Below are 12,931 nucleotides of genomic sequence, written 5' to 3'. Positions count from 1 at the left end.
TATTTAAAAAAAAAACTCCCTTAAAGCAGCAAGGTGCGTGTCCGGTTGGTGGTCACCAGGTCGAGTCAGCTGATTTTCTCTGGGTACACCGGTTTCACCCATTACATCAGACAACGCTCTCGTGTGTCTAGTATTGTACCAACAAGAGTGATTAGTATGATGCTTTTGCAGAACGTTTTTCCCATTTATATAATAGGAGAAGTTTAAACTTAAGCTAATTATGTATTTAAACAAGTCCGAGAACAAGCACTACATTAGTAGATATTTACAACAAACCAAATAAAACCCTAGTCCGAGTTTTTCAGCCTCTCCTTCGCTCATTGTAGCTTATACTGTAAGAGTGATGCTCTTTGAAACTCCACACATTCGTGACCCAGTTCTGTACACGCTGATTTTTTGAGTACACGCCTTTCAAAATGTTCATCAGATACTTTTTGTATGTTTTAAATACCTTAACTGGGAAGAAAAGTGTGTACACTAAGCAAGTTGTGCAATCATTTTTTTTATAAGTTCAAAGTCATGTTTCTGGATAGTCTTTAACAAGGCCATAACTAAATTATCCACCAAGATATGTCCATGGACGGTTGTACTGTATACAGCATGTTACTGGTGACAACGAGAAATGTGTAGCAATGTGTTTAATAATTGCAATTTTATGTCCATTGTTAGTTGGAATTTCGAATGAAACCTTTTACATAACCATGACATTTTAACTGTTCTATTTAATTTAGCTGTATTAACAGTGACAATGCGCACATGTGTAAAGGGTAAATAACTCTAGATATACTCATTGTCAGTTTATACCGCCTCGATAGCCTAGCATACACTTTGAGTGCGGAAAGCTCGCGGGCCAAACCTCGGCCGCGTTATACTGAAATACTTTCAAACAGGGTGCTCAGCACTTGTTTTTTAACCCATGAAAGTTGTATCCCATGTTTAACACAGAGCACGTTAAAATACCAAGAGTTATATGGTACCAAAGAGCTATGGTATCAAACCCCATTGCATCTCAATGTGTTTCTTCAAATCTCCTCATACCTAGATTAACTGTGAATACCAGTTATTCCAATCTCCGGTCACTTATGACAATTAAATTGTATCTAAGTCGTGATGGCGTCACGGCGGGAACAATCCATAATGCAGCCAATAGGCGTGGGCAGACATAAACAAAACATATTCAAGTTATGTCTCTTATTCGATTGATATTGAAAACAGACGAGCGTTAACGATCGCCCAATGGCTTCTTGTAATACCATATTAACTTATTCAATTTGTTTGTACAACAGTTGTATTGTTGCATATTTTAATTAAAATGATGGTGGTGTTCAGTGTATTCCATGGGTTGTGGTTTATTATATATTATCGATAAAACATACGACAAATAATATTATACAACCACAAAAGACTCATCTTAAGGCCCCTTTCATAGCTTGTGTCTCATTGTCATTAAAATATCATCATCATATTTCATTTGTTGAACAAACAAACAAATTACGGGTACAGAGGAATTTGACATTAATAATTACATGTCATAGCGAGAAATTGATAAAACTGATGACCAGATGCGCCATGTCTAATGCATACGTCGTACTTTGGTAACACATACCCACTACTAAAACTTGTAATACCCTACGAATGTTGGTTTTTATTACCAAAACACAAACTGACCAAAATATGTTGGTCATAGCAATTGTGTGTGTATTAAAATAACATACACTATTCGATCGAAACAAAAACGAATATTCGAATATCAATGTTCCCAATCGTTTGCATCCCTTGTATATATATATAGAGCAAGCATTCACACAAATAAAAAAATAAATAATGATTATAACGTCAAATCAAGCTGACGATGATCATATTGATGGAGCTAAACATAATGACGTTTTCAAAACTTACCAAATTAATTTCGTAACATGTTTAACAAATATTGCCGATATTTCGAAACACATCGCGTAAGTCGTCTCTTCACGAGTTTGGACATTTTATAAGTTTAATAAAAAATACCTTCTTCTTTATAAAATGCCATTTTGGTGCTGTTTATTTCGGCAAAAGGAAGTGCATATTTATTAAAAGAAGTTCTGTTTTCATTGTCGTAAATATTGATATACTGCGCTCCCTGGTTGAAATATGACTTTGGAGCTCACTTAGTGAAATGAATTGCGATCTTTCACTGAAACAAACAACTCTCCTCTACTCGTATATTAAAAAAATATCAAGTTTTATTTGGCGTTTCAAGCCCAGATGTTAAATAACCGCCTCATTGTCACGTTGGCTTTGTTGCAGCCAAAATATCATTTCCTCGTAAAATAATTTAAGTCAAATAGCATCTTTACTGATAACATATTTATTTTTGAGTAGTCTGCCCTTGGTCAAACCTATTGTGGATCTGTTAAATGAAAATAACCGATTCTGACAGGGCGAAATATTAATATATTTAGCACCTTAATTAATAACAGTCGGACCAAAATTCGTGACAACTTGTTTTTAATTTTTCTTTAAGTACCAAAGGTTTAAAAGGCGAAGACAATTTCAAAAATGTTCCTTTAAAAACTAAGCTTTGGTATACATGGGAGGACTTTGGCGATTTGAATTACTCAGCTCTTGTTCAAACATATATGAAAGGCGGAAAGAGATAAATTGTATGAGTGGTCCTTTCATTAACATAATCCGGATGTCCTTTAGTTCAGTTTAATTATGATTAATAAGTTTCAGGGGGCAGTATCTAAGCTAATCAAAAATTCTTAACCGTAGACCTGAATGAAATTCCAACTAGTTTCTAAACTTATGCTCTTCTGGAAAAAAACATTTTTTTTTCAACTTTATTAAGAAAATTACATCTTACACTTAAATACGGAGTCTATTGTCATTGCAATGAACGGTTTGTTTGTTTAAAACAATTTGTCATCATCAGAATCATAGATCAAATTTAAACATTTCATTTCGAGATCAGCGATGTCAACGAAGACTTTCAAATTAATTTGGAGTTTCAAAATAAATTGACATGTAAAAACATTATTTTCAGAACCAGGAAAATAGCTTGCACTTGAAAATATCCAATGATTTTTTTTTTGATTTTTTTTTTGGAAGTCTGAAGAATTTTTTTTCTCCTGTCATGGGTACGTGCGAGAGTGGGTAGACGGCCGATAGAAGGCGGTAACGGGATGTGCGGGGTGGGAGCCGCACTGCTGCCAGTAGTACCGGGCCTGGTGGAGACACGCGCTCTCGTTCTCGTCTGAAAATGCAGACACCTGACATATTAGATACCACTTAAGTAGTCGGTCAAGGGCGGTAATGGGATCGGCGGGGTGGGAGCCGCACTGCTGCAAGTAGTAACGGGCCTGGCGGTGACATGCGCTTTCGTTCTCGTCTGAAATGCAGACACGTGATAAGTTAGAAACCACGTGATACAAGTCGGTCAAAGGCGGTAACAATATTGGCGGAGTGGGAGCCGCACTGCTGTCAGTAGAAACGGGCCTGGAGGGCCTGGTGGTGACAAGCGCTCTCGTTCTCGTCTGAAATTCAGACGCGAGAGATGCTAGAGACGACGTAACCACGCCGGGTAATCATTGGAGCCATAACATTTTGTTATGTGTTGAAAATGCTCCAACGCGTCTTCCGTTATAGTGCCAATGAGTGGAATATGGATGTAAACAGTGAGTATGGTTTCTTATTTTTCATTCGAGAAAAAAAATCACTCCGTAGCTCAAAATTTGCAAGAAAAGGTATTTTACAGTCAATCATCTAAATAAACAAGCATTCCCTTGCCATCTCAGAAAAAATAGCTTATGGTGTAAGCTAATGTATTAAAAGTAGTACACAATATTCAAATATATCTAATGGGAAAACAAAATCAGATTGAAGCCTGAAGGTAAACAATTCTTGTTATAGTTATACGGGGCTTTTAATTACTCTTAAATCTAATCAACGTTGTATTGGTCACAATATGAACGGATTCAAGTATACTTATTTAAATAAGATGAAAGTACCTGTGTGGAGATTAGCCGCTCCCCAGGCGTCGTAGAACATGGTGTGGTTTCCGGTCACGTGATTGCAGCTCTGTACATGTATCCAGCAACCTGCGCCCGCCGTGCGTACCGCGCCTGGGGGACAGGTACATGGTATTGTTATATATATGCACGTAAAGTACGGCATCAACTTTGGCAAAAACCGCTGCATCATTGTCCTTAATATGAGTTAAATCCGCAGTCAAAACTTGGCGTTGTTGTATGTAAACCAACGCCATTCTTAAAAATGTGTTTTTAAAACAACCACGCCAATCTGGAGTAGTTCGTTTACGCAGAAGGATGCACATAAACACGGTCAAGTAGCTCGTAAACGTAGAAGGATAGACAAGTACACGGTCAAGTAGTTCGTTTACGTAGAAGCAAACACGAGTAAACGGTCAGTTCGTATACGTAGAAGGATCCACATGTACACGTTCAAGAAGTTCGTATACATAGACGAATACACATGTACACGTTAAAGTAGTTCGTATACGTAGAAGGATCCACATGTACACGTGTAAGTGTTTTATGCTTGCATGATGTACATATGAACGGTAAAGTACATGTATACAATTCTTGGGGGTGATCCAAAAATACATTTTTAAACATGTTTTTTCATTCATTGTAAAAACCTATTCATTTTAAATTATAGTACAACACGGTATTATTAAACATTATATTAACTGCCTTCTTTGGCACAATGTGAGAGGGGGGTCGTATCATGTTGAGGGAACCCGAGGTCACGGAGGGATCACATTTGTCCGGTTTGGTGACCACTTAATAACAGGCATTTGATTTGCGGCCAAAATTCTTAAACCGTACCTGTATGCCTGAAGATGGCTGTGATAGGCAGGTTGGCGTACGCCACAGTAATGTATACATGTATATCTGAAATACCTGACCGTACCTGTTGGCCTGAAGATGGATGTTATAGGGTGGTTGGCGTACGCCACAGTAATGTATACATGTATATCTGAAATACCTGACCGTACCTGTTGGCCTGAAGATGGATGTTATAGGCAGGTTGGCGTACGCCACAGTAATGTATACATGTATATCTGAAATACCTGACCGTACCTGTATGCCTGAAGATGGCTGTGATAGGCAGGTTGGCGTACGCCACAGTAATGTATACATGTATATCTGAAATACCTGACCGTACCTGTTGGCCTGAAGATGGATGTTATAGGGTGGTTGGCGTACGCCACAGTAATGTATACATGTATATCTGAAATACCTGACCGTACCTGTTGGCCTGAAGATGGATGTTATAGGCAGGTTGGCGTACGCCACAGTAATGTATACATGTATATCTGAAATACCTGACCGTACCTGTATGCCTGAAGATGGCTGTGATAGGCAGGTTGGCGTACGCCACAGTAATGTATACATGTATATCTGAAATACCTGACCGTACCTGTTGGCCTGAATATGGATGTTATGGGGTGGTTGGCGTACCCCACAGTAATGTATACATGTATATCTGAAATACCTGACCGTACCTGTATGCCTGAAGATGGATGTTATGGGGTGGTTGGCGTACGCCACAGTAATGTATACATGTATATCTGAAATACCTGACCGTACCTGTATGCCTGAAGATGGATGTTATGGGGTGGTTGGCGTACCCCACAGTAATGTATACATGTATATCTGAAATACCTGACCTTACCTGTATGCCTGAAGATGGATGTTATGGGGTGGTTGGCGTACCCCACAGTAATGTATACATGTATATCTGAAATACCTGACCGTACCTGTTGGCCTGAATATGGATGTTATAGGGTGGTTGGCGTACCCCACACTAATGTATACAGTTATATCTGAAATACTTGACCGTACCTGTTGGCCTGAAGATGGATGTGATAGGCTGGTTGGCGTACGCCACAGTAATGTATACATGTATATCTGAAATACCTGACCGTACCTGTTGGCCTGAAGATGGATGTTATAGGGTGGTTGGCGTACGCCACACTAATGTATACAGTTATATCTGAAATACTTGACCGTACCTGTTGGCCTGAAGATGGATGTTATGGGGTGGTTGGCGTACGCCACAGTAATGTATACATGTATATCTGAAATACCTGACCGTACCTGTTGGCCTGAAGATGGATGTTATGGGGTGGTTGGCGTACCCCACAGTAATGTATACATGTATATCTGAAATACCTGACCGTACCTGTTGGCCTGAATATGGATGTTATAGGCAGGTTGGCGTACGCCACAGTAATGTATACATGTATATCTGAAATACCTGACCGTACCTGTTGACCTGAATATGGATGTGATAGGCAGGTTGGCGTACCCCACAGTAATGTATACATGTATATCTGAGATACCTGACCGTACCTGTTGGCCTGAAGATGGCTGTGATAGGCAGGTTGGCGTACCCCACAGTAATGTATACATGTATATCTGAAATACCTGACCGTACCTGTTGGCCTGAAGATGGCTGTGATAGGCAGGTTGGCGTACCCCACAGTAATGTATACATGTATATCTGAGATACCTGACCGTACCTGTGTGCCTGAAGATGGATGTTATAGGGTGGTTGGCGTACGCCACACTAATGTATACATGTATATCTGAGATACCTGACCGTACCTGTTGGCCTGAAGATGGATGTTATGGGGTGGTTGGCGTACGCCACAGTAATGTATACATGTATATCTGAAATACCTGACCGTACCTGTTGGCCTGAATATGGATGTTATAGGGTGGTTGGCGTACGCCACAGTAATGTATACATGTATATCTGAAATACCTGACCGTACCTGTTGGCCTGAAGATGGATGTTATAGGGTGGTTGGCGTACCCCACAGTAATATATACATGTATATCTGAAATACCTGACCGTACCTGTTGGCCTGAAGATGGATGTTATAGGGTGGTTGGCGTACGCCACAGTAATGTATACATGTATATCTGAAATACCTGACCGTACCTGTTGGCCTGAATATGGATGTTATAGGGTGGTTGGCGTATGCCACAGTAATGTATACATGTATATCTGAAATACATGACCGTACCTATTGGCCTGAAGATGGATGTTATAGGGTGGTTGGCGTATGCCACACTAATGTATACATGTATATCTGAAATACCTGACCGTACCTGTTGGCCTGAAGATGGATGTTATAGGGTGGTTGGCGTACCCCACAGTAATGTATACATGTATATCTGAAATACCTGACCGTACCTATTGGCCTGAAGATGGATGTTATAGGGTGGTTGGCGTACCCCACAGTAATGTATACATGTATATCTGAAATACCTGACCGTACCTGTTGGCCTGAATATGGATGTTATAGGGTGGTTGGCGTATGCCACAGTAATGTATACATGTATATCTGAAATACCTGACCGTACCTGTTGGCCTGAATATGGATGTTATAGGGTGGTTGGCGTACGCCACAGTAATGTATACATGTATATCTGAAATACCTGACCGTACCTGTTGACCTGAATATGGATGTTATAGGGTGGTTGGCGTACGCCACAGTAATGTATACATGTATATCTGAAATACCTGACCGTACCTGTTGGCCTGAATATGGATGTTATAGGGTGGTTGGCGTACCCCACAGTAATGTATACATGTATATCTGAAATACCTGACCGTACCTGTTGACCTGAATATGGATGTTATAGGGTGGTTGGCGTACGCCACAGTAATGTATACATGTATATCTGAAATACTTGACCGTACCTGTTGGCCTGAAGATGGCTGTTATAGGGTGGTTGGCGTACGCCACAGTAATGTATACATGTATATCTGAAATACCTGACCGTACCTGTTGGCCTGAAGATGGATGTTATAGGGTGGTTGGCGTACCCCACAGTAATGTATACATGTATATCTGAAATACCTGACCGTACCTGTTGGCCTGAATATGGATGTTATAGGGTGGTTGGCGTATGCCACAGTAATGTATACATGTATATCTGAAATACCTGACCGTACCTGTTGGCCTGAATATGGATGTGATAGGCTGGTTGGCGTACGCCACCGTAATGTATACATGTATATCTGAAATACCTGACCGTACCTGTTGGCCTGAAGATGGCTGTGATAGGGTGGTTGGCGTACGCCACAGTAATGTATACATGTATATCTGAAATACCTGACCGTACCTGTTGGCCTGAATATGGATGTTATAGGGTGGTTGGCGTATGCCACAGTAATGTATACATGTATATCTGAAATACCTGACCGTACCTGTTGGCCTGAATATGGATGTTATAGGGTGGTTGGCGTATGCCACAGTAATGTATACATGTATATCTGAAATACCTGACCGTACCTGTTGGCCTGAAGATGGATGTTATAGGGTGGTTGGCGTACGCCACAGTAATGTATACATGTATATCTGAAATACCTGACCGTACCTGTTGGCCTGAATATGGATGTGATAGGCTGGTTGGCGTACGCCACAGTAATGTATACATGTATATCTGAAATACCTGACCGTACCTGTTGGCCTGAAGATGGATGTTATAGGGTGGTTGGCGTACGCCACAGTAATGTATACATGTATATCTGAAATACCTGACCGTACCTGTTGGCCTGAAGATGGATGTGATAGGCTGGTTGGCGTACGCCACAGTAATGTATACATGTATATCTGAAATACTTGACCGTACCTGTTGGCCTGAAGATGGATGTGATAGGCTGGTTGGCGTACGCCACCGTAATGTATACATGTATATCTGAAATACCTGACCGTACCTGTTGGCCTGAAGATGGATGTTATAGGCTGGTTGGCGTACGCCACAGTAATGTATACATGTATATCTGAAATACCTGACCGTACCTGTTGGCCTGAATATGGATGTGATAGGCTGGTTGGCGTACGCCACCGTAATGTATACATGTATATCTGAAATACCTGACCGTACCTGTTGGCCTGAATATGGATGTGATAGGCTGGTTGGCGTACGCCACCGTAATGTATACATGTATATCTGAAATACCTGACCGTACCTATTGGCCTGAATATGGATGTTATAGGGTGGTTGGCGTATGCCACAGTAATGTATACATGTATATCTGAAATACCTGACCGTACCTGTTGGCCTGAATATGGATGTGATAGGCTGGTTGGCGTACGCCACCGTAATGTATACATGTATATCTGAAATACCTGACCGTACCTGTTGGCCTGAAGATGGATGTTATAGGGTGGTTGGCGTACGCCACAGTAATGTATACATGTATATCTGAAATACCTGACCGTACCTGTTGGCCTGAAGATGGATGTTATAGGGTGGTTGGCGTACGCCACAGTAATGTATACATGTATATCTGAAATACCTGACCGTACCTGTTGGCCTGAAGATGGATGTTATAGGGTGGTTGGCGTACCCCACAGTAATGTATACAGTTATATCTGAAATACTTGACCGTACCTGTTGGCCTGAATATGGATGTTATAGGGTGGTTGGCGTACCCCACAGTAATGTATACCTGTATATCTGAAATACCTGACCGTACCTGTGTGCCTGAAGATGGATGTTATAGGGTGGTTGGCGTACCCCACAGTAATGTATACATGTATATCTGAAATACCTGACCGTACCTGTTGGCCTGAAGATGGATGTTATAGGGTGGTTGGCGTACGCCACAGTAATGTATACATGTATATCTGAAATACCTGACCGTACCTGTTGACCTGAATATGGATGTGATAGGCTGGTTGGCGTACGCCACCGTAATGTATACATGTATATCTGAAATACCTGACCGTACCTGTTGGCCTGAAGATGGATGTTATAGGGTGGTTGGCGTATGCCACAGTAATGTATACATGTATATCTGAAATACCTGACCGTACCTGTTGGCCTGAAGATGGATGTTATAGGGTGGTTGGCGTACGCCACAGTAATGTATACATGTATATCTGAAATACCTGACCGTACCTGTTGGCCTGAAGATGGATGTTATAGGGTGGTTGGCGTACGCCACAGTAATGTATACATGTATATCTGAAATACCTGACTGTACCTGTTGGCCTGAAGATGGATGTTATAGGGTGGTTGGCGTACGCCACACTAATGTATACAGTTATATCTGAAATACTTGACCGTACCTGTTGGCCTGAATATGGATGTTATAGGGTGGTTGGCGTACCCCACAGTAATGTATACCTGTATATCTGAAATACCTGACCGTACCTGTTGGCCTGAATATGGATGTTATAGGGTGGTTGGCGTACGCCACAGTAATGTATACCTGTATATCTGAAATACCTGACCGTACCTGTTGGCCTGAATATGGATGTTATAGGGTGGTTGGCGTACGCCACAGTAATGTATACCTGTATATCTGAAATACCTGACCGTACCTGTTGGCCTGAATATGGATGTTATAGGGTGGTTGGCGTACCCCACAGTAATGTATACATGTATATCTGAAATACCTGACCGTACCTGTTGGCCTGAATATGGATGTTATAGGGTGGTTGGCGTACGCCACAGTAATGAATACATGTATATCTGAAATACCTGACCGTACCTGTTGGCCTGAATATGGATGTTATAGGGTGGTTGGCGTACGCCACAGTAATGTATACATGTATATCTGAAATACCTGACCGTACCTGTTGGCCTGAAGATGGATGTTATAGGGTGGTTGGCGTACGCCACACTAATGAATACATGTATATCTGAAATACCTGACCGTACCTGTTGGCCTGAAGATGGATGTTATAGGCAGGTTGGCGTACGCCACACTAATGTATACATGTATATCTGAAATACCTGACCGTACCTGTTGGCCTGAAGATGGCTGTGATAGGCAGGTTGGCGTACGCCACAGTAATGTATACATGTATATCTGAAATACCTGACCGTACCTGTTGGCCTGAAGATGGCTGTGATAGGCAGGTTGGCGTACGCCACAGTAATGTATACATGTATATCTGAAATACCTGACCGTACCTGTTGGCCTGAAGATGGATGTTATAGGGTGGTTGGCGTACGCCACACTAATGTATACATGTATATCTGAAATACCTGACCGTACCTGTTGGCCTGAAGATGGATGTTATAGGCAGGTTGGCGTACCCCACAGTAATGTATACATGTATATCTGAAAAACCTGACCGTACCTGTTGGCCTGAAGATGGATGTTATAGGCTGGTTGGCGTACCCCACAGTAATGTATACATGTATATCTGAAATACCTGACCGTACCTGTGTGCCTGAAGATGGATGTTATAGGGTGGTTGGCGTACCCCACAGTAATGTATACATGTATATCTGAGATACCTGACCGTACCTGTTGGCCTGAAGATGGATGTTATAGGCAGGTTGGCGTACGCCACAGTAATGTATACATGTATATCTGAAATACCTGACCGTACCTGTTGGCCTGAAGATGGATGTTATAGGGTGGTTGGCGTACCCCACAGTAATGTATACATGTATATCTGAAATACCTGACCGTACCTGTTGGCCTGAAGATGGATGTTATAGGCAGGTTGGCGTACCCCACAGTAATGTATACATGTATATCTGAAATACCTGACCGTACCTGTTGGCCTGAAGATGGATGTTATAGGCAGGTTGGCGTACCCCACAGTAATGTATACATGTATATCTGAAATACCTGACCGTACCTGTTGGCCTGAAGATGGATGTTATAGGCAGGTTGGCGTACGCCACAGTAATGTATACATGTATATCTGAAATACCTGACCGTACCTGTTGGCCTGAAGATGGATGTTATAGGGTGGTTGGCGTACGCCACAGTAATGTATACATGTATATCTGAAATACCTGACCGTACCTGTTGGCCTGAAGATGGATGTTATAGGGTGGTTGGCGTACCCCACAGTAATGTATACATGTATATCTGAAATACCTGACCGTACCTGTTGGCCTGAATATGGATGTTATAGGGTGGTTGGCGTACCCCACAGTAATGTATACATGTATATCTGAAATACCTGACCGTACCTGTTGGCCTGAATATGGATGTTATAGGGTGGTTGGCGTACGCCACAGTAATGTATACATGTATATCTGAAATACCTGACCGTACCTGTTGGCCTGAAGATGGATGTTATAGGCAGGTTGGCGTACGCCACAGTAATGTATACATGTATATCTGAAATACCTGACCGTACCTGTTGGCCTGAAGATGGATGTTATAGGGTGGTTGGCGTACGCCACAGTAATGTATACATGTATATCTGAAATACCTGACCGTACCTGTTGGCCTGAAGATGGATGTTATAGGCTGGTTTGGATACCCCACAGTAATGTATACATGTATATCTGAAATACCTGACCGTACCTGTTGGCCTGAATATGGATGTTATAGGGTGGTTGGCGTACCCCACAGTAATGTATATATGTATATCTGAAATACCTGACCGTACCTGTTGGCCTGAATATGGATGTTATGGGGTGGTTGGCGTACCCCACAGTAATGTATACATGTATATCTGAAATACCTGACCGTACCTGTTGGCCTGAATATGGATGTTATGGGGTGGTTGGCGTATGATCCACAGTAGCGCCACTGGGCGATTGAGCGGCTGAGGCACGCCCCTTCGTCCGTCGCCGCCCCTTGGTGCTGCTCCGCATACCCATCCCGGTAAATCTTTCCGGTAGCGACTGCGTGTCCGTCCGCGGGCCCGCCGTGCTGCGGACAGCCGTACATAGCCATGTAGCAACCATCACCTGCCAAAGTTGTGGCTCCTACAACATTAGTATTTGCCTTCTGAATATTATCATTTTGTTTTTGTTTCAGTTACTATATGACATTAAATTTTAAACATATTGTTGAGCTTCTTATGCCTGCTGCATTCCTTTTTTTAAATGCAAACTATTATTTGCCAAAACACACATTAAAACTTATATGTGACGATTTTGATGTTCTGCAATAAATATGATAAATGTAGCGATTGGAAATG

General features: G+C 41.8%; 1 protein-coding gene across 1 annotated transcript in view; it reads right to left on the bottom strand.

Annotated features, from left to right (window-relative positions):
- Window positions 1-3,090: 3,090 nt before the first annotated feature.
- Window positions 3,091-12,931, bottom strand: part of LOC128224561 (uncharacterized) — a 33,486-nt gene continuing 23,645 nt past the window's right edge. Inside the window, exons 21-23 of the mRNA XM_052934445.1 lie at window positions 12,480-12,716; window positions 3,990-4,103; window positions 3,091-3,235 (exon numbers count right to left, since the gene is read on the bottom strand). Coding sequence (XP_052790405.1) covers window positions 3,114-3,235; window positions 3,990-4,103; window positions 12,480-12,716 — 473 coding nt within the window. The 3' untranslated portion in view covers window positions 3,091-3,113. The remainder of the gene's footprint in view (window positions 3,236-3,989; window positions 4,104-12,479; window positions 12,717-12,931) is intronic.

The sequence above is a fragment of the Mya arenaria genome, chromosome 17, assembly GCF_026914265.1.
Source record: "Mya arenaria isolate MELC-2E11 chromosome 17, ASM2691426v1".
In the NCBI taxonomy this organism is placed as follows: Eukaryota; Metazoa; Mollusca; class Bivalvia; order Myida; family Myidae; genus Mya; species Mya arenaria.
Note: the sequence above shows the minus strand (reverse complement) of the source record. Positions and strands in the feature narration are given on the sequence as shown.